The sequence below is a fragment of the Balearica regulorum genome, chromosome 3 (assembly GCF_011004875.1).
Source record: "Balearica regulorum gibbericeps isolate bBalReg1 chromosome 3, bBalReg1.pri, whole genome shotgun sequence".
Taxonomy (NCBI): Eukaryota; Metazoa; Chordata; class Aves; order Gruiformes; family Gruidae; genus Balearica; species Balearica regulorum.
Genome location: NC_046186.1, coordinates 24,419,899 through 24,443,197, shown reverse-complemented (window position 1 = coordinate 24,443,197; position 23,299 = coordinate 24,419,899). Strand labels below are relative to the sequence as shown.

The following is a 23,299-nucleotide window of genomic DNA, read 5'->3' as shown; positions in this document are numbered from 1 at the left end:
GAAGCCTGTTCCGGTGTGTGACCACCCTTTCGGTAAAGAAATGCTTCTAATATCCAGTGTAAACTCCCCTGATGCAGCTTTGAACCATTCCCATATGTCCTATCACTAGATACCATGGAGAAGAGTTCAGCACCTCCCTCTCCACTTCCCCTCCTCTGTAAGCCGTAGAGAGCAATGAGGTCGCCCCTCAGCCTCCTTTTCTCCAAACTAGACAAACCCAAAGTCCTCAGCCACTCCTCACAGGACATTCCTTCCAGCCCTCTCACCAGCTTTGTTTCCTTCCTCTGGATGCATTTGAGTACCTTCACATCCTTCTTAATCTGTGGGCCCCAGCACTGCACACAGTGCTCAAGGTGAGGCTGCACCAACGCTGAATACAGTGGGATAATCCCCTCTCTTGACCGGCTGCTTGCACTGTGTTTGATGCACCCCAGGATGTGGTTTGTCCTCTTGGCGCCAGGGCACACTGCTGACTCGTACTGAGCTGCTGTGGACCAGCACCCCCAGATCCCTTTCTGCAGGGCTGCTCTCCAGCCACTCCTCTCCCAATTTGTACTTGTGCCCAGCATTATTCTGTCCTAGGTGCAGAATCTGGCATTTGGATTTGTTAAATTTCATGCCATTAATCATTGCCCAGTGCTCCAATCTGTGTAGATCCCTCTGCAAGGCCCTTGTCCCTCAAAAGAGTCAACAGCACCTTTCAGTTTGGTATCATCAGCAAACTTTCTAATGGTGCATTCAATTCCTGCATCCAGATTGTTGATAAATATATGGAACAGAAATAGCCCTAGAATTGAACCCTGAGGAACACCGCTGGTAACTGGTCACCGGCCAGAGGTAGCCCCATTTACTACAACACTTTGAGCTCTGCCCTGCAGCCAGTTTGTCACCCAGCGCACAGTACCTGCTCATCCCACAGTTGGACAACTTGTCCAGAAGGATCCTGTGAGGGACAGCATCAAAAGCCTTACCAGAAAAACTACATCCACCACCTTCCTTTCATCCACTAGGCGAGTGACCTTGTCATAGAAGGATATCAAATTAGTTAAACAGGATTTTCCCTTCGTGAACCCATGTTGACTGTGCCTGATGATTGTATTATTCTTTAAATGCCTTTCAACAGTACACAGTATAATCTTCTCCATAATTTTTCAGGAACTGAGGTTAGACTAAGAGGTCTAAAAGTTTGTGTCTAACTACTAACTGATGTAGTAGAAAGAAAAACAGCTGACCACCACACTTGCAAAAAAGCCAAGTATTTTTTTTTTTTTGTTTTACAAAGATAATTAGAAAAAAAAAAATCTCATTTGATGGAGTCCTTGCCTGCTTCTTTTAATATAGTTTTACATTTCTTATATTTTCTCCTGTGTTCTCAGTATATCCTTTTATCTAGCTCTGTATAAATATCTCATATAAATGCCTGTGATTTTATCTCTATATTGTCTCAGAACTCATCTCAATTAAATACCTCAGACATGCCATTAATGTTATCTTCATAATTACTTTGTATAAACAAATAAATGTCATCAAATATGGCGCAGCATAGATGGTTTAATGAGAATGATAATTCACTTTAACATATCATAATTCTCTGATATAATCTGGTTTTGAACAAAGGCAAGTTCCAGGATAGTGGTCTGTCCATTTGCAAGCATCTTGTTTCTTTTTCATTGACTGTAAACAGAGCCTGCATGATGGCCTGATAGTAGATCTTTTGGAAAGCTGAAGGTGTTCACATCAATGGTAAAGAACACTGCACTGAAAGTTAGTAAATTTTCACTGTGAATCATATTTAAAAATACTTTTATTTCTGGAGAAGAAAATGTGTTAGGCAGAAGATTGGCAGCCACAGTCACAGTAGCGTTTAACTCATGAAAAAGAAATGAAGACTTAATTCTCTTTTTCCTTTATTTTCAGTTTCAATATGGAACCCAGTTATGATTTTCTACATATTTATGAAGGGGAAGATTCCAACAGTCCTCTAATTGGCAGTTTTCAAGGCTCACAGGCTCCTGAAAGAATAGAGAGCAGTGGTAACAGTCTGTTTCTGGCTTTTCGCAGTGATGCTTCTGTTGGAATGTCAGGATTTGCCATTGACTATAAAGGTACTGTTCTTTCCATAATCTATGGAAACATAAAGGGAAAGAAATGTTATTTAGTATTATTTGAGGCTCAAATTGGTTTACTTCTAGATGTATTCATACCAAACTACCAAATACCTCTTTGCATCCATGTAAGTTTTTAAAACTATTTTCTGTAAGTGTGTAGAGGAGCAGAGAAATCCTTTTTCATAAAATCTTTTTCATATTACTTACACACATTTTCATCTTCCAGAAAAAAAAGTAGAAATAGAATATTCACATCAAAAAGTAGCACTTGGAAAAGAGTTGTAGAATAATGGAATTTTCTTCCCCAATTAGAATACATGACTGCTGCTGCTTCCTTGCTGATACATATCAATACATTTTCCTTTCCACTTTGTTGCTGAATCTACATATACATTTTTGAAAAACTATTGCAGGGCAATATTTGCATTTTTGGGGAGTACCTATTACTAGCCAGAGAATGGGTTACCCTGACTCTTTGTTAAAGACACACACTCACTTTAAATGCTGGTTTCTTTTCTGGTCGCACATTCTTTCGCTGGCTTGATTGTCATCTCTGCTGAGATTTATCAAGCTGTTTTTCATGAGCAGAGGTGCTGCCTCAGCTTCTTGTTCTTGACAATGGAAGCAAACCACAATAATGTACATGTCAAAAATGAAGGGACAAAAAATATCTAAAGAATATAGAAATAACATAACAATGAAATAGAGGGAGGTTAAAAAGAACTATTAAATCATTTTTGTATTTAGTCTTCATCTTTCATCCAGCATCATGCATTATTCTCCACATATTTTCTTCTCAAAGTAATTGTCATATTGCCATAGATGAAATCTTAGTCTATTTGTTCCTATCTAAACTTGAAACAAATATAAATAAAATGGGAAAACAATTTGTTTCAGGAAGTGTTATTGGCCTGCAAGGAAAGAAAATTACAAGTTGAGCAGAAGGAGATAAAGAGAAAAAGATGCCCGTTGAAAATGTGCATACACATTTTTGCTGTGTGTTTATTTTCTGTTCTCAGCATCGTCTGATATGTGTGCCGCAATGCAATTGGAAGTTAAATGAAATAATAAGAAAATAAAAATATAACATATATGAGCAAAACAGTGTATTTTAAAAAGTTATTATATTCATGGGCAGTATTTTTGTGCATAATAATTAAATATTTTTATTAAGTATATTATTTAATATTTTTTATAAAATCTATTACTTTACATTTCTGATTATGGACATCCAGTTTTGCTTTCTGGTAACATTCCTTGAGTATTTCATTAAAATATGTGCTTTATTGTCATTTAATAAGGGAAGGATGCATGCTGTAAACGTTGACTATGAATTTGATTCCTGAATTTTTTAATAAAAAAATCTTCACCTCCTATAATGAACTTTATTTATATTATGCGTGTCTTTCCCTCCTAGAAAGTTGACATATTTAGCAAAATATTGTTTATAGAAGTACAATTACACAATATTTTCATAGATTTTAAAGGGACTGAGTTTTGTTTAAACCGTTTGTAGGAAAAAGTATTGCATAGTTATCAACAGTATAATAATACTAATATTTTGTTTTCATTTATTTAGTTATAATGTTTTATGTCTGAATCTTTCCTATTTGAAGATCATCTCGATCACATTCTTGAAACAAAGTAATTTATAATATGAATTATTTCTCTCATCCCATTTCTTTGTATTTTAACTTGCCAAAGATGATGAATGAAATCCTAGTCTTGTTAAAATCAATGTCCATACTCACATTGACTTAAAGATTTTTTACCTATTAGCTCATGCCAGAAAATAACTGGTGTTGTGCTTATTTTATCAGCCTTCAAGGTCCAGTTATTATTCGATCTTCTTAAATATGAAGCATAAAGGAACAATACGGTTTTAATGTTTAAATTATTCCATGGTACAGCAGCTTTCTAACCAGAAGTTATTAAATACTAAGCATGATACTTCTGGTTAAAAAACATAATAGTAAGTAAAAGTGGTGAATTCTAGAAATGGTAGTTTTTCTTCTACATGACTAAACTTCATTGGAGTCATTTGGCTTTTGGAAAGTTCTACAAACAAAAGACAGGAAGAAAATGCTGTCAGTTAGATCCTCTCAGTATTATTTCCTTGGCCAGATAAAAAAATCTAATGCAAACATCCATGATCTTGTAGTAAGCATACAGAAACAAGAAAAATATTTTAATAAGCTGCTGCAAAATGTAAACTGACTGGAAAAAAAGCACTCATAATTGTTCAACTTTATTGTATTTTTTTAATTGAAAGTGTATATAGATTTACGTTAATTCATTTAAACAGAAAAGCCACGGGAAGCTTGTTTTGATCCTGGAAACATCATGAATGGAACAAGAATTGGAACAGACTTTAAGCTTGGTTCAACTATTACTTACCAGTGTGATTCTGGATATAAGATTATCGATCCTTCAACTATAACATGTGTAATTGGTGCAGATGGAAAGCCAGCATGGAACAGAGCATTGCCATCTTGTAATGGTATGTACTGTTTTCTTACCAATTCCCTTGTACCCCCACAGTGAATTCCAAGTTTCTCAGTCCCTGAGGCTACTTACACTATTTCTATGCATGTAGCTTGTATTAAAGAAAAATAATCTGAAGTTAAAAGATAAAAATTATGGTGATATGAGTTTTGGACTATAGCTTAGTCAGTGATGTATTGTTTTAAATATTTAAATATATATTTAAATTCTGAAATCAACACATATTGTTATGTTCATAAGAATAATTACAATGTAATATGCAAGTTTCCATGGTTTCCTCTTTATATAAATTTTAGTGGAAGGCTTTGTGATCTTATGAGAATCTATATAAAATAGACTAAATACTAATTATGAAGTATTACTGGTCTATCCATTGTTTCTTTTTATTCTCTTCTATTGTCTGTTGCCAATTTATTGTTTCGTAGACTGCAAGTAGGGACAGTCCTTTCAACAAAATGGAGATTCAATATATGACTGTGCTCCCACATAGTCTCAATGTATTATTTTCAGGTATTACCTTCCTAGTGATAGTAATTTAGAACTCCATTTTAAAAGGATATAGCAACTTACACTATGCCTACACTATATGAATTGTGCTGAGAGCGAGGGCTGGGGATTGGAAATAGGTTAAGTTGTTAGACTTAAGTTGTTAGACTATTTCCAGGCATTATTTTGGTCCAGACCTTATAACACTCTTTAACACAGTGCAGGAGTAAGAATGGGACAGAGGCTGTTCCCAGTAGGCCACCTGCATATGTTTCTGAAAGTAAGAGTAGTAGTATTAGTACTGGTACTGTTACAGGTATTAGTTGTGGCCAATCATGCTGTTTGGTCTCAAGGCCAAAGAACAGGCTCTTGTAGTGTTTACTGTCCAGTGTAGCCATAGCCTGAGTCCATGTCTATAGTCCTATAGAAAAAACGCATGGGAAGCTGATGCAATGGGTTGCTCATTATCCATAGTTCTCAATTGCTACTTCGTTCCATGACTTCAGCTGTGAAAACACCACTTTATTAGACTTCAGTACAAGACTCACATTATTTCAGGCATTTTGGATTGTAATCCCTGCCCTGATGCACACACACAAACACAAAATAAGAATCATATAATCATTCTGTTAGAAAAGACTCCTAAGATCATTGAGTCCAACCATTAACCTAACACTACCAAGTCCACCACTAAACCATGTCCCTAAGTGCCACATCTATATGTGAGAAGGTCTCCCCTCAGCCTCCTTTTATCCAGGCTAACCAACCCCAGTTCCCTCAGTTGCCCCTCACAAGACTTGTGCTCTAGACCCTTCACCAGCTTCATTGCCCTTCTCTGGGCACGCTCCAGCACCTCAATGTCTTTCATGTAGTGAGGGGCCCAAAACTGAACACAGTATTCAAGGCGCAATTTCACCAGCGCAAATATATGCCTATACATACACATACATTTTTATTTATAAATACACACGCACACATACATACGCACACATTAGGTATATATAATTTAAACTCATCTTTTCAGAGGTGGGCAGAATATCCACAGAATTATGGATTATGCCAATTTAAGGAAAGGTATGGAGACTGTAGAACCACTCTGTAAAGAAAATTAGTAATTTACCAATGAAACAGAGAACCCAGAATAATGCCAGAGTATGCAAAATTTATTTTCAAGCCTTTCAGATTAGAGCAACAGGTCAATCAGTGCACGCTAAACAGATTTGCCCACAAAAAAATGAAATTATTCTAGACACGTTTTTATTATTTATAATATAATTGCTACATACCTATCATTATTATATATGCTTATATTTCTGCACACCTATTATTACTGTTATCATTTTTGTTGTTGTTATTATTATTCTTCATTTGAACCACAGGGTATTAAAGCATCAATTTCTGTAGATTTCAATTTAATACCTGCAAGTGTGGCCCTGAGAGCACAGACAGGTCTTAATTCCCCTGACAAGCTTAAGCTGGGATTTCCATTTACAATTCCTGCCCAAAGGCTGAGGATATCTGTTTAAACTCTGCCCTGGGCCTTCGCTCCCTGCCTGAATTATGTTATATGTACTTGTTTAAAGTTCTGTTTCTGACCCTGCCTCCTGGATGGTCCTCAAACCTACACTGTAATTAGCTTACCTCTGGGATGGACCCCTCTGCATATCATCACTGAAGTTGGAAGGGACCTCCGGAGATCATCTACTCCAACCTTCTTGATCAAGTAGGGTCACCTAGAACAGACTGCTCAGAATGGAAACTCCACAATCTTTCTGGGCAACCTGTGCCAATGTGTTACTGCTCTCAGTAAAAAAGTGTTTTCTTGTGTTAGGATGGTACACAATGTGTTTTAATTCGTTATCATTGCCTCTTGTTCTATGAGTGGAAACTACTAAGAAGAGCCTGGCTCCTCTCTCTTCATTTCCTCCCATCAAGTATTTATACGTATTGATAAGATCCCCTCTGAGTGTTCTATTTCCTGGGCTAAACAGTCTCAGCTCTCTCAGCATCAGTTCATATGAAAGATGTTCCAGTCTATTAATCACCTTTGTGGCTCTTCACTGGACTCACTCCACTAAGTCCATGTATTTTTTGTACTGGGGAGCCCAGAACTGGACACAGCACTCCAGATGTAGCCTCATCAGTGCTGAGTAGAGGGGAAGGGTCACCTCCCTTGATGTTTTGGCAAACGATCTTCCTAACACTTATCTCAGGAGGCTGATGACCACCTTTGCTGTAAAGGCACATTGCTGGCTCATGTTGAGCTTGTTGACCACCATCAACAAAAAAAGAGGAATTAGGATGGAATTTTTTCTCAGAGGTTGTTGGTTCAGTAACTTTGTTTTTTTAACAAAAAAAAGAAAAAAAAAAAAACAACGGGTTTTTTTTCCCTCCATATGGTGAATATTTAGAGTACTTGTGTCATGGTATAACCCCAGCCTGCAACTAAGAACCACACAGCCACTCTCTCACTCCCCCCACCCAACAGGATGGGGCAGAGAATCAGAAGAGTAAAAGTGAGAAAAACTGTGGGTTAGATAAAGACAGTTCAATAGGTAAAGCAAAAGCCGCACGCGCAAGCAAGGCAAATAAGGAATTCATTCCTATCGGTAGGCAGGTGTTCAGCCATCTCCAGGAAAGCAAGGCTCCATCACATGTAGCAGTTACTTGGGAGAACAAACACTATAACTCCAAGCATCCCACCCTTCCTTCTTCTTCCCCCCAGCTTATATCTTGAGCATGACTTCATATGGTATGGAATATCCCTTTGGTCAGTTGAGGGCAGCTGTCCCAGCTGTGTCCCCTCCCAACTCCTTGTGCACCCCCAGCCTACTCGCTGGTGGTGTGAGAGCAGAAAAGGCCTTGGCTCTGTGTAAGCACTGCTCAGCAGTAATGAAAACATCCCTGTGTTATCAACACTGTTTTCAGCACAAATCCAATACATAGCCCCATGCCAGCTGCTATGAAGAAAATTAACTCTGTCCCAGCCAAAACCAGCACAATATTGAACAGCAGGATGAATTGTTTTACTTATAAACAGTGCCGAATGCAGCTTTTCCTGTGACATTGCAATAGCTTAGCTTTAATACCTTATTAAAGTACACTTGTAGAACAATTATATTTTGTATTATTTAAGAAGTTTTTATAAAACACAGAGTAGTGTAGAAAAATAAAAATGACCTACGGTTCACCTTGCAAACTGATATACTTCTCATCTTATTTTACTGGCTTTTTGTGTCTTTAACACGAAATTCAAATTTAAATTCAAAAATCAACTTTTTTTTATTTTTTGAAGCAGAATGAACATCCTATTTCTTAAGAAATAATTTTCTATTAAAATAATATCTATTATCATAACATTTTATGAAATAAAAAATTAAGGGAAATGTTATTTTGAATCCTCTACTTTTTACACCAAAAATAAAGGTCTAGAACAGACAGACAGAACTGCTAAACAAATTCTTATATTTTAACAAAATAAACATCAGTATCTCATATTGAGTTCATTTTGAGGATCATCCAATAGGTAATTAAAAGCCTAAAATTTTACACGAGATTATTTTTCAATATAAATAATTTAGTACTTTATTGAAAATAACTAATATATGTAACTTCCTTTTGATTTGTTAACATTGTTCTATATTTATACAATACAAATGCTGAAACAAGGGATAGAGAATAAATTGGTTAGCCATAGCTCTGAAACATCATTTTAATTTTCTGCCTCAATAATTATAATTCTTATACCAAGGTGGCAATTAATGTAATATTGAGATGCTTGTGATACCTATTCTAAATAACACTGGATGTCTAAAGAAGCAGAAATTACTAACTGAAAGACTGGGTATCTTGACACTGAGTACACAATTTCTGAGTAAAACTAAACTGGAATACATGCTTATGGAACTACTCTAAGTCTGTTTATCTAGTATGGTTTACTGTGTGTTCCATTTTAAAGCATATACTCTTATGACTTAAGGTATGGAGGTTTTTAAAGTATCATTTGCATGGCTACTACATTTGTGTCTCTAGTATGGAGTAAACCATAAATATGTATCTATTTATACTCCTTTGTGGAATCTTAAATAACTCTGTAATGAAATAGACTTGACTTATGAGGAGGACAAAAATCTCAAATTGTGGGTTGTAATGGAACCACGACTTACTGAGGACTGCATGAGCTCTTTGAATCGCTGTAAGTCTTATTTTAGGAGTCTTATTATTGGGTAGGAGTCTTATAGGAGCCCAGAACCGAAGTACACTCAGGATCACCTTTGTAATATACAACTTAGCCCAATCAAAACTGAAAATATTAAACAAAAATGCTCATAATGCAATTTCAGCACAATGGTCTGAGTTTATATTTATATTGATAGTTAATTGCCTCTTTTTTGGATTTCTTTAAAATATTGGATGAAAGAACATCACAAATTTTTAAGCATGAAAAATGGAAAAGAACCTGAGATGAGTGCTGTATAGTACATCCTAAGAATCTCTGAAAATGATGCACTTTTAGTTCTTTAAGTATTTACCCCAATTAAATGAATTAATTCAACTTTATTTCTTTGTGGTGTGGTTTTTATTGTGGGTTTTTTTAAGGTAGCATTTTACAGTCAGGCATGATGCAAATTTCATACTTATCGAGGTAAAAGTTGGCAACTGCCCATAGGTATATTCTAAGACACTAATGGAAAGTCTCAGGCATACTGTTTTCATTACTAATTTCACAATCCTAAATGAAGTTATTACAATACTTTCTCTGAAAATGTAGTTTTCACTCACTAAAACAGACATTACTTATAGTCAAAACTAAGAGCTCTGTTTAGGATATGTTTGACTGCCACAGCACTGCCGTGATAAATTTCACAGCCTGAACCTGCAAGAGGACTTTTCTTGCATCTTTTTTAGCCTAAGCACTCACAGGCTTTCCTTACAGAGTGGATATACTACAAAGTTGTTATCATAAATATTATCAAAGATATTATCAAAAAATATCCTAAAGATAGGAAAACACATTTTAGAAGGGAACATTTTTACAACTCTATAAATCTGGAATTTGTTTTAAATTAAGCATAAGTGCTACACTTTCATTCCAGTGAAGTGTTCGTTAGTAGAGATGTCACCTGGTAATTAGAAGATAGACGTTGTGGCTTAGTTACTGGTATCCTCAGAGCAAGAAGAGAAAAAAATATAAAGGTTTTAAATTCATGGCATGAACTGATTCCTTGTGATATTTGAGTTTCACCTCAGCCACATAATCCTATTCAGCCTATTGATAGATTAAACTTCTCATCTTCTATCATTAGATTGGATTTTTGAATAATTCATATAAGCAGCTAAGAGAAGACACAGATTTGTAGTATTAATTGCCGCCTGTATAAGGAAGTTAAACTTGTAAAGATATTTCAACTGTGATTTTAAAGCCCAGTTGCTGTCAGGGAGCAGAAAGAGCAGGTCTGCTTCACAAGGCCAGATGAGCCGAGGATGGCCAAAGCGCAGGCTGTGCCCTCACTCACTGGGCACAGTCCCACAGCACGTGAGCTGGGTCAGCAGAGCTGGGAGCTGGTAACAAGGCCCCAGACCAATGAGCTTGTCCACCTGGACCCCAGGTCCTTCTCTTCAGAGCTGCTTTCCAGGCAGTTGTTAAAATGTAATCTGCTATACGTAAGATTCCCAGAGAGGAGTAATGTTGGTTTACTTTGTTCATTATAGTAGAAAGTCATTGTTTAGATTATGCAATGATCTTTTCCTTGCTTAAACCCAAAAGGTTTTAATTATTTAATTTATCTATTTATTTTTAAAATATTTTCATCATTGGCTTCTTGAGTAAAATAAGAGTGTACAACAATCTTTTATTCTTGTAAAATCTATAGTTTGTAGTAGTGTTTTATGAAATCATTTGACAAAACGCAAAAGAGCACTGGATTGCATGCAACTAATGTTATTATTATAAGACTTAGATTTTAACCAAAATTTTGATAGGAAGCCAAACCTTTCCATTAGTTCTCAAAAGCTGAGAAGAGTGACAGCAATATTTTGTTTTGATTGTATAGAGATGTATTTACTCAACATCCAACACATGGAGATATTTTAACTTAAAAACAGCCACTCCTTATGTTTGCTATTTCTTCAAAAGCATGTACCCCTTTCATCCATTCCCTGCTTTGGCTTTTCCTGAGAAATCCTTGAGACATAGATTTCCTGTGATGTACTGCTTTCACTTATAATTGTTAAATCCAGCAGTCCTTCAGCATGCCACATTTATTGCCCGCACATGGAAGGAACATACCACACATGCTGTTCATTTTTTTCTTGTGATATGAGCAGAACTGCTACTTACGTAATGCCTGACTAGTCTTGAAAGTAGAGGCTCCACTGTCCTTAAATATCCCTTCTAATTTCTGTAGCTGTAAAGAGTTTATCTTACTCTTTCTGTTCTGTTTCGTATACATATGAATCCAAAGATTTTTTTATATATATAATCTATATAGTCTTTTGATAAACATCTAGGAAGTTATGAAAAGCAAGGCAATTCAAGCATACATTCATAAAGCAGAATCGAAGGCATTCTGTGCAGGGTACTGTTAGCATATCTGTGTATCCTTCTGACACCCAAGACAACTGTGTTGTGCCGTTTAATTACGCAGTACCATATTTTTTTCCTGACATTCTTTTTTACAAAGACACATAGATAGCTATATTTAGACATATATTGAAATAAAAAAAAAAAAAAAAAAACCACCAAAATTCCGTGTTTACACTTTCTTTCAACTAAATAATTTATACTTCCAGTCCTATATCAATACTTGTAGTCAAGTAATGTATTCGTGACTTGTAGTCAAGTCATGTATTCTAGTTTTAAAGAAATTTTAATAAAATTATATCCTGAGAAAGAACCATTAGATATGTCATTACAGGAAAACCAAACAAAAGCAAACCCACTAAACTGTCACTTTGTAATCTCTAGGTTTTCATTTCCAGACTGAACTAACACAGGCAACTGTAATTAATGTACATTTCTTTCTGTCTTGTTTCCAGCACCATGTGGAGGACAGTACACGGGATCAGAGGGAGTGGTTTTATCACCAAGTTATCCTCATAATTACACTGCTGGACAGACTTGCCATTATTCAATAACTGTACCTAAAGAATTTGGTAAGAATTTCTTCTACTGATTTCTCAATCATTAATCATTGTTGTATTGTTCAAATGTCCTTCATGTGTAATACTGGCCTCAGATTTTCAATATATTGCAAATTGCTTATAAAAAATAAATGTATTCTTGACACAGAAATTGATTTTAAGGCTTTGACCTTTTACTTCTCCCTAGAGTAATCAATAGACTTCAACTAAGCCACCTGTGTCTGCTATCCAAGCATATCCTGAACACTTTCATTGATTACATCATTCATCGTCATAGGATAATCATTTGTTCAAGCTTCCTGCAAAGTAAAATCAGTTGTCAAAAAACAAGCCTCAAGTATTCTCTTATATTTTAACGTTTTGTTTTTCATGTTTTAACAAGGGCAAGATGAGTAGGATCACATTTAATACACAAAATATACAAAAATATGCATATTTTTAGCAGTTCTAATACATTTAGGGATTGAAGAACATTGCAATAACTTTACTTCTAGTTGATAATAATTCGCACAAAGGATGCCCTTGCAGCAATGAAGACTAAAACTGCTTGCTGGGCTGCACGAGCAAGGATGTGGTCTGCAAGTTGAGAGTAGGTACTGTTTCCCTCTTCGTAGCCTTCACGAAGTAGTGTCTGGAAACTATGTCTATAGTTTTGTGCTTCCAAATTACAAGGCATAAATTGCTAAAATAGACTAAAAGTCCAACAGAGAGCCAGCAAGATGATTAGGAGGCTGATGCACAGCACAAGGAAAAGTTGAAGGAAGTTCAGCCTGGACAAGATAAGTGAAGGAGGACCTTTCCTTCCAGAAACATGCAGTGAAAATACAAGTGGCAATAGTCACAAGTTGTAGCACAATAAAGTCCAACTGGACATAAGGAAAAAAAATTTCACTGTGACAGCGATTAAGTACAGGTAGCTTGAAAAAGAATTTTTGCCGATTTTCAAAATTTGCTCAGAAAAAGACCTGAGCAACCTAATCAAACTTCAAAGTTAGTCTTGCTTTTAAAAATATGGAGGTTGGACTGGGCAATCTGTACAGAAACCGTGCTGCATTGAAGACTTGTGGTTTGTATACAGAACCTGGAATAGGTATAATTTTACAACACATTCCTCCCTTGTCAATGATTTATGTGTGGTGGAGTAATATTTCTATTGACTTGATTTTACTGGTTTGTTGCTTCATGTTTCTGTTGCTATCTGATATTTGAATTCAGTGAACCATTTGATATTTACTGGTGAGACGTCATATAATTAAATGATTTACTTGTTAATACACTTTACTTACAGCTGAAGTCCAAACTAAGTGTAGCAATATGTCAAAATCAGTAACACATTGATATTTTTAATAATGATGGTTTTTATATTCTTTCTGATAAAATAACTACTAACACAAAGTTACAAAAGTAGCCAAACCAGTAAGTTTAAAATATCTTCTTCAGATTAAAGCTGGATAAGCCACTAATCATGTGTGACAATAGATGCTCCCTAACAGTTCCTAAGGTTGGATATGAAATTTTGGTAAAAAACTTTCCTTTTTAGATATTCCATTTTCTTATTTTCATAGGTACCCATGCAATAAGAAACAAGACTCATTTGAGGGGAGAAAGAGTGATTTAATCACACTTTTTGAGAAAGAGTGATTTAATTATCTTTTTTTATTTTAAATTAAAAATAAATAATGAAAAGCACATCAGATTCTTATTAATGTTTAATACAGCTGTTTTATCATGGTAGACAATAAATCAACTTGGAAAGGATTCATGCAGGAATCTGCTGGTAATGAAGACAAGCAAAAATATCTGATTAAATTTGTTTTTAAAGACTAGATTCTGGTTTTATTTTCTCTCTTTTTACTTTATTTCTTTCTCTTTTTTTTTTTTTAATGTAGTTGTGTTTGGACAATTTGCCTATTTTCAGACAGCTTTGAATGATGTGGCAGAATTATTTGATGGAGAAAACTCTCAGGCTAGACTTCTTAGTTCACTGTCTGGATCCCACTCAGGTAAGTAATTAAGAAAAGAAGTATACATTACTCACACAGCTCAGTATGGAAAAAATAAATCAGGATAATGTTATGAATTTCATTTGGAAATATAATAATAAAGTCATTGGAACAGGATGTCAAGGGAAAGGGAAGACCCTTCTAAATCTCTGAATCAAGACATTCTTCTGGAACATATGAACTATAGGCAAGAACGCATCACTGGGATGAGTGCAGAAATAATTGAATGAAATTCTCAGATCTTTATGTAAGAGGGCAGATTGGATAGTATAATTATAGTCTCTGCCCCTAAACTCTGTGAATTACACGTCTACATTTTCTGAATGTCTAATTTAAACACAAATTACTTGTATTCACAAAACGCAATTATCTGTATGCAAACATGCATTTAGACTAAAAGCAGGCCAGCTGTTGCATTCAGGTAACTATAGCAAGATGTCGACACTGTGAAATCATAAACTTACATGGACTTCAGCATGGCCAGAATTTCCAGTGTATGCATATATAATGACTATGGTCATCACAAGTGGATAATACACAAATAAATTTCTGCAGCTATGAATGTGTTTTGTTGTACACTCTTAGTATTTAGGAGACTTTGTATATGAGTTTAAGATTTTTGCAATCCAGAGCTTTTGATGGCTTCTTGGTTTTCACTTTGAATGACTGGAGAAATACTTGATATTAAAAGAATGTAACATATCTATCTGATTTATAGAAAACATTTTATTATTTGAAAAATTCAACTCATCATTTTCTTCTGGTGAATCCTAGCTATTTGTGTCATAATAAGAGTTCACAAATTAATTTTAAAATTTGTTTAATTACTGGCAAAAGTGCAGCAACAAAACATTTGCTTTTTAATGTTTAAATTTGAGAGACAGCTCATCTACAGATGCAATTTTACTTCACCAAACATATAAAAAAGTTGAAACTAATGTCCGTTTTCATAGTAGACATTTGAAAATAATTGAAGGGAATTTGAAGTTATGATTTGTACTTATTACTTATGACATATCTGATTTACATTGGTTTAGGATAGGATTCTGTTACATGGCGTTGCTAGTTACAATAATATAAAACTAATTTAAGTGAAAGAATTATAAATCCTATTTATCCAGTTAAGTAAGATATTTTAAATGAGCGCATTATCATTCATTTCCGTAGAATTTCCTGAAGCATTGATTGATATAATGCAATGAGAATAAAACCAGTTATCATATTGTGTGGCATCCTTGCAGGGTAAAAGTACTATAATTTTGTCTGTAGTGATTCATTACTGAACTTTTATCATGACTGTAGGTAGATATCTAAGGAAAGGAGATGAAGTGTATTTAACATCTTTATTAATCCTCAAGTCAATGTATAAAATTTGAAATGCTATTAGAAAGTTAATAATGTAATATAGTACATATGTGACCATATATTTTATTGAAGCAGCTACATAAAATGAGTCATGGATCTGTTCTTTCTCATTTTGGTTTTGGTTTTAAAATGGTAAACATCACATGAAGATCCCCTGTGGCATTTTTCAAATACTTTTAATTGTTTAATGTGTTTTGCAAGGCAAGGTAAAGCTGTCAGTCACAGAAAAAAGTTAACCAAAAAATTTGGCCCCAAATGACAGTAGGATTCCGCAGACAAGTAGTTTATTGGAGCTCTAGTTCCAACAGCTGCAGTAAATGTCAGAAAGTTTATGTTGTTGAATCATTAAGTCTTTTGATTCTGACAATTTTTCTAACTTCCAATGGCAAATTTTATTTTATACATTGTTATTTATGTAACTGTAGAGGATAAAATAAAACTATGTACTTTAACAGTATATTTGATTACATACTGAAGAGTTGTAACTGTTTTTTCTGGTTTGTGTATTTAATTTATTTTCTGTTTTCATTTGTAGGAGAGACATTGCCTTTGGCTACATCTAATCAAATCCTTCTGCGATTCAGTGCTAAGAGTGGGGCATCAGCCAGGGGGTTCCACTTTGTTTACCAAGGTAAAAATGTCTGCTTTTGGTAGAAGACACTGGAGCTAGTCTCACAGTGTATTATTTTGAATTCTTCCTAGGTCTTAAAGTATTTCTTTAAATATGGGTGTGGTCTTAACATTTTTCCAGCAATCAGGGACTTCTCCTCATGGCAGATCGTCTTCATAATGGCAGTTGTCTCTGGTGAATCCTATCTAGCCCCATGGACCAGAATATGTGCAGCCTCTCTTTAGTAGTCTGTAGCCTGTGGTTCTCTTACTACTGTCCTCCTCAGACTGTAGAAGTATGTGGTAAGGACTGTAAAGGCAAGGCAAAAAAGGCATTTAATACTTAAATATTTTCTGCATCATTCATCACAGGTTGTCCACAACCCTCCAATGTGTCAACATACCCACATATATTTTGAACTTCCCTTTGTAATTAACCTACCTGTAGACTCTTTTTCCCTAATGTCCTTTGCTAGTTTTAGCTCCAGCTGGACTTGGGCTTTCCTGATTTTTGTTTCTAAGTAACTGAACAATGCTGTCATACTCCTGATTTACTGCCTGTCCTTGCCTCCTCTTGTGCTATGTTCCCTTTTTGTATTTAAATTCTTTGAAAAGCTCCCGGTCTAGCTTTGCTGTCTTTTTGCCCAAATTCCCAGTCTTCCCTCACAATAGGATAATTTGTTCCAAGGCTCTCTAATCTCTCTAAAAAAATTCACCAGTATCCTTCCCCTTGATGCCCCTCCTTAGGACAGTCTGTGTACCAACTTCATGAATATGCCAAAGTCTGCTCACCTTAATTCCAATCTTCTGCCTGTTCCTCAACTTCATCATCTTGTGGTCCTTGTAGCCCAAGCTGGCATCTATATCCACATGCACAAGCAGCTCTTCTCTGTCTGTGAGCAGCTGGCCACGTTGTAGCTATTTAACTTGGTTATCCAATAGAAATATCTATTAAATCTAGCCGGTATTTTGCTTGACTCAGATGAGTAGGGACAAGACCAGAGGACTTTTTTTCCTAGACACAGTGACTATTATATTCAGTTTTGAGCAAAAGGAAATATACATCTTTATTTTGTATTGAGTTGGATGTAAGTTGCTAGACTGCTGTGGACCAGAGGAGGCACGTATCTGTTCTCTTTTAAAAGCCAGATTTCCCTGAGATGAAAGAAAAGCGTGCCACTGGGTAGCATTTGAAATGGGCACTGGAAATCTGCCCAGAATTGCTAGGCTGCATTTTGGAATTCAATAAATCAGTAAAAATAAAATCAGTGGATTTGTTACATAATATCAGCATTGCAACTATTTCTGATTTATATTGAGATATTATGACACAGAAAATAGGTCTTGTGGTTCTGGTGAAGAAATATCCAGTTACCTGAGATATTAAAAACAAAATGAAAGATTTTATACTTTTATACCTAATTGTATACTTAACATTTATTTTTTATTTAATTTTTGCCCCATCCAATTACAGTTATAATATGAAATAGTGATCATTTTCTAACAAAAAACAATTAAAAAATATATTTTGGCATTTGTTCAGTACTGACAGTTACTCACTTAAGTGAGTACAGCATAAGAGCTGTTACGAGAATCTTTGTTACATTTGGCTAAAGCCTTTACCCATAGAAGTACTGTTCATTTTGGCTCTCTCAAGACATAAAGAAAAAGAAAAGAAAAATCAAGAAAATATTTTCAAGTACTCACGAAAATCTCAGTTCTGAATATGTATAGGCAGCATAATGTTGTCAAAACAATATAACTGTGCTTCAACATGTTTTTACCACCTACAGTTTCAGAGTTATTTTGACTGAAGATAGCTTGGCTTCTGCATCACACATTATTCCTCAGTGTCATGCTATAAAGAGAGGGTAAAAGCGACAAAGACAGTCGAATACCTCATGAATATCTGTACTCAGCTGAAGGTTTTGGGGAGTTTACTTAATTGTATTAGTATTGATCAGTACTCCCAGCTGATGTTTCAAGAGTTTTTGTTCAGGCCGCTAAGAAATTCTATCTTCTTGGAGAGCTCAGAGGGAAAATTGGTACAGCAGAGACCATGAAGCGGTGTCAGTATTGAAGGGTGGGTGGCAGATGTAAGATTGGCAGGTCTCTTCCTGACACAACCGAATTTGAGGAGGCATTATGTGCATGTCTGCACACTGCAGTTGAAATGCAGGAATGAGACAGCACGCCCAAGTCTGTTAGCTAGGCAGCTTAGTACACTAAGTTGATCCATGTGTCTGCAGTCCGGTGACACCTGGAGCAGTGCTTACAGGTCCATTGCCTGTAAAGGCAACAAATGCAGTCCCAAAGGGGCTTCTGGCCAGTTCGCTAGATGTATTGCATACACACCCCATAATGAGACAGACATTGAACACTGTGGTTTATTACATACTAGCTTTTCAGCTTTAAAATTTGAAGGGTGATAGTAGTTTTGGATGGTTTTAAATAATATTATCAAGATTCTTTTCTTTTTATTATTTTTTTTTTGGAGCACAGTCATGGTTTGACACAGCAAGTTAATGGAAAGAACTGTCTCACCACAATAATACTTCCATAGTTGAAAGAAGCTTGTTGGGACTGTTCAAACTCCTTCTGGATGGTGTTTTTAAGCCTTCCTACTTCTGTGTTTATAGAAAGATATCACCATGACTGCACATTCTATTTTGGATATAGCTCAAGATATCAGCACCTGCCCTTTTTACACATCAAAAGCATCACTTGCATTTAAATTTATCATACACAATTAATTGGAAAAGAGGGGGAATATAAACTTCCGGAATTAGAAAACAGCTTTCAGTGTTTGACTTCTTATCAGCCATTTGCATATGAATGACACCTTTCTGTCTTATTCTATTTGGTTTTCATATCCCTAGAGTGTTTAGTTATTTTTTGCTGCTTTTAAAGAATTCATAGTGATACAAAACCTCCATTCTATTAGCTGTATGTGTATACACACGCACATATATTGCTGTTGAGCAGTAAGTCTCCAGGTGAGCACAATGATATGCCTCATTTCAGTCATTTATTTAGACTACTCTTATTTTTAGTAACCGTAAGAAATAGATTTTAACAAATGAGAAGTATTCTCTGCAGCAGCAGAAAATGAGTCACTGTCTCAGGAGAATCATGAAGCCATTTGAATATCCAGTTTTTCTAATATATTTTAAAAAGTATCTTAAGAAGAGCTTTATTTAATACTCACATGTATGTATACATGTATTGGTTAATGACTTAGTGCTATTTAATAAGCTCTATCATTCTGAGATTTTTCTCTCTTCTTTTGAAGCATGTGATCATACTTCCAATGACCGCCTGCTTGCTAGCCTTTTAAATACCCCAGAGAATAACATCCATACTCACATTGAACACAGTAATCTGGTCTGCAAAGTCAATCATTTTATTTATTGCCCTCTATCCCAGGTTGACCTTCTTCCCTGTTCATTTTTCCACTGGGCTGATTTCAATTTTGTTTCACAGCAGTATGAAACATTTACTAAAAGATGGAGGATAATTACTATAGAAAATGGAATGTCTTTGTGATACAGCTTGAGAAGTCTAGGTTGCCCAAAAGCTGGAAGGCTAGAGGGGAAAAAAAGTTATTGCTTGCATTATTTTCACATTCTGGTTTGAGCAAGCAACAGATAAGGTTTGTAGCTTTTGATTCAGATTTAATGGCTTTTGCAATGCCGCTTTCTCAAAAACTTCTGCATGTCATCTGTGCCTTCATTTCTTTTTCTTAGATGACCACATTTCCTTGTATTTTATACAATAGGTAAAGGGTATCTGTAATATCAGATTGAATGAATATCCAGTCTTTCAGAATATTAAGGTCAGGTGTGTTGAAATATGCTGGGAACAATCACATTTAAGAAGATTGAGAATTATATTTTTTCAGGTTAATCTTATGCTTGTTTTCCTGCTACGATATCACCTAAGAAACAATAGCATATATTTTTATGTAGCTGAGGCTGCAGCAGTACAGAGTTCTTTCCCTAAAAAGCATATTAATGACCTTTCTAGCACCCAAAAATGTATGGGTTTTTAATGCTTGTCTTCCTTTACTTGCTCTACCATACAAATACACAAATTAGTTTCTGAGGTCAAATGAGATTTTAAAGAGGACTATTAAGAAAGCTAGCATACTAAGATGAAGGACTGTGGAAGAAAGACAAAGAGGAACAAGAATAAAAGAGGAATGTGACTTTAACAATTAAGTTGATCTAATCTGTGACAAGAATAAAATACATAGCCACACACTTACTAGTGAGTGTAATTAGACAGCAGAACAAAGACTGTTAGTATTATTTTCCATATGTGTTACCATGTCACATTATGTCCTGATTTACAGCACATCTTATAGTTGTTTGAAACTGTACTGCATTTTGCCATGGATTACTTAAATCTAAATTCCTTTTTAAGCAGTATGGGAGTACCTTACTTTGTTGTTATGTCTGGCTTGCATTACATTTATTCTTAAGACAGTTCTTTGTAAAATGGGGGGCGGAAACATTAGAAAAATGGTGTGTCTTATAGCTAATAGCATAATTTATTTGTGCATTTTTAGCATTTCTTATCTCACTGTAACTATTAATAGAGTATTAGTAAAGCCTGTGAAAAACTAAGAAAAATGTCAATTTTAAGATAGCATTGAGTGTTTCCTGATGACAACAGAATAATCTGACACAACTCTAGCCATAGATGTTGGTGGCTGCTATGGCTGTTTTACTTACTGCCTGCTCTCAGTAAAATGATGGCTTTCGGTCTGCAAAGGAAGGAAGCACATAGCAGTACTTCTGCTACTTGAACTAATTTGAGAGTGTTAGTAAACTGTCCCTAGATTTGCTATAATGGCAGAGATAGTCTGCTCAGAGGAAAATAACTTTCCTAAGGCACTATTATAATGAAACCAGATGATTTGACATCCTTTGTTGAGAGGTGATGAAAATGGTAGTTACAGAAGAAAATCTGTTTGGATTACAAATGCATGTATGCAAATTGCCAGCTGTGCTTACTGACAATTATAGGATATTCTTTAATCTGATTCTTAAAAAGGGTCGTTTACCTTTGCACAGCTGTTGTAGAGATTCTCCAGATGGACTCCAGGTGAGGGTTAGAGAATCTGAGCAAAGATTTTCTTCTGAAACTTCTTCCCTTTTGAGGAAGTGAGTGAAAAAATAAATAGCGAAAGGGAGTGCTCCTACCAAAGGCTGAGCAAGATCTTCTTACACACAGTGAATGAAAAATACTCCAGGAGCAGTGTTGAAATTTTCAGTCAGGTCATATAGCCTCTTAGGAAGATGGGTAAGGTTTAGACACATGTAATGCTAAAAGTTTAACTAGCAAGGGGCTGTAGTAGTGACTTGTGTGGGAGAAAGTCATGAGTTGCTATATGCCACTCACAAACAACTTCCTCTGAAGCTAGTATAAAAAACCTCTCACATACCAAAACTTCCACCAGCATGTAGTGCCTCTGCTCAAAGGTATTTGGGAAAGTGACAACTGCTTTGGGGCAGAGATGCTTCTGGGGATGCTGCTGGAAGGACTGTTGGAGACACACTCTTGGAAAGAAGGTCTCCACGCCAAAGGGGCAGCACTGATAAAGGGACTGTGGCCTGTGGGTAACCCATGCTGGGGTGAGAACACCTTGGAGGGGTTGGCAGCCTATGAAAGACCTATTCTGCAGTAGTGGGATGTCTCTGAGCAACTAAAGCCCATGGCTGACCTACGCTGTAGCACAAATACTAAGAAACAGAGTGACATGAAAACTTGAAGAGGCAAAAAGCAGGAGAGAAAATGAGTAAAATGCTAAGTACAGCAGAGGAAAACAAATAATTAAAAAAGAAAGCACATGACCCCAACCTCCTGTGCTGCCTCTCACCTCACTGGTGGAACTAAGATGGACACAAGGAAGTTGAGATAAGGAAGGTGGAGGACAGATGTTTGAAGTTGAGCCTGGGGAGAAGGAAGGAAAGCTGTTTACTTAAGTGGTTGTTTAATTGTTTGTGTCTTCTTTCCTCTTAACTCCTGAATCAGTGATCAGAGGTTTGTGTTAATTGGTAATAAATTCAATTAAGCATAATTAGGTATAAATTCCCTGAGTCAAAACTGGTTTGTCCACAACAATGTATTGAACCTTTTGTTATCACATGATGGCGAATGATTTATCTCACGACCAAAACTCCCATTTGAGCAAGTAGTTCTGACCCAGGGATGGATTAAAGCCTAATCATGTGGTAGAAGCTGTAGTTCTAGGCATATGACAGTCATGTGGCTAGATGCGTGAGCAGCCATCATAACCTAGTCAGCTGTAAAGTTATTATACAATTTAAAAAAAAAAAGTTTGAATAAAATAGTGCTTGTACAGTAGACCATTTGATGGAGAAAAGGCTATTAGTCCCAATAAAAGAGAACAAAAAAGAGCAGGCCAGGTCAGTTGAATTGACCTGTCAGACTGCATCTGGTCTGCAGGTTATGATCAGCAACAACTGTGACTGTGTGAAATCCTTGAACTATAGTTTCTTTGTTATCCTTCCACAAGTACAGAACAATTTCCTGCCATGGTTAGAATTGTACGCATGAACAAGTTTCACAGAGCAGCTGGGTGATACTGAGGTCCTGTTGAAAACTTAATCACAAAATCCCATTTATTAAAACAAAGGCAGGTATATTAAATTTACTGAAAGGGAAGTGGTTTGTTTATACTATGTGAAGTATTTAACCATTTAAAAAACTTGAAAAATGTTTTTTTTCCCTTTGTTTTGCTTCATTGTGTAGTTATCATTCCAGGAGTATGGTAGTTTATTTCTGACCATTTCTTTCAATCTTGGATGCGTTTTATAACTTTCTTAAACTTTTAAGGCTAAAATCTCCAACCACCTAACTTACTGATTTAGAAGAAAATATGTGTTACTGTATCTGTATGACCTTGTCTGACAAATCAACCCAGTGCATATTAATAGAAAGAGCATGTATTGTACTGCTATTGCTAGCACCAATTATTTCTAAACCTTCTTTGAAAAACCTTTTCTCTACATTCAATAATGCTTGCATAAACTTAACTTATTCTCAGTTGCA

At 35.7% G+C, this 23,299-nt stretch overlaps 1 protein-coding gene and 1 long non-coding RNA gene across 2 annotated transcripts in view; one reads left to right on the top strand and one right to left on the bottom strand.

Annotated features, from left to right (window-relative positions):
• Positions 1-23,299, bottom strand: part of LOC142600924 (uncharacterized) — a 782,912-nt gene that overhangs the window by 145,953 nt on the left and 613,660 nt on the right. The window lies entirely within an intron of this gene.
• The window catches only part of CSMD1 (CUB and Sushi multiple domains 1), a 1,232,729-nt gene that overhangs the window by 1,020,344 nt on the left and 189,086 nt on the right, over positions 1-23,299 (top strand). The window contains exons 29-33 of the mRNA XM_075747278.1: positions 1,918-2,105; positions 4,414-4,608; positions 12,138-12,254; positions 14,132-14,245; positions 16,146-16,241. Coding sequence (XP_075603393.1) covers positions 1,918-2,105; positions 4,414-4,608; positions 12,138-12,254; positions 14,132-14,245; positions 16,146-16,241 — 710 coding nt within the window. The remainder of the gene's footprint in view (positions 1-1,917; positions 2,106-4,413; positions 4,609-12,137; positions 12,255-14,131; positions 14,246-16,145; positions 16,242-23,299) is intronic.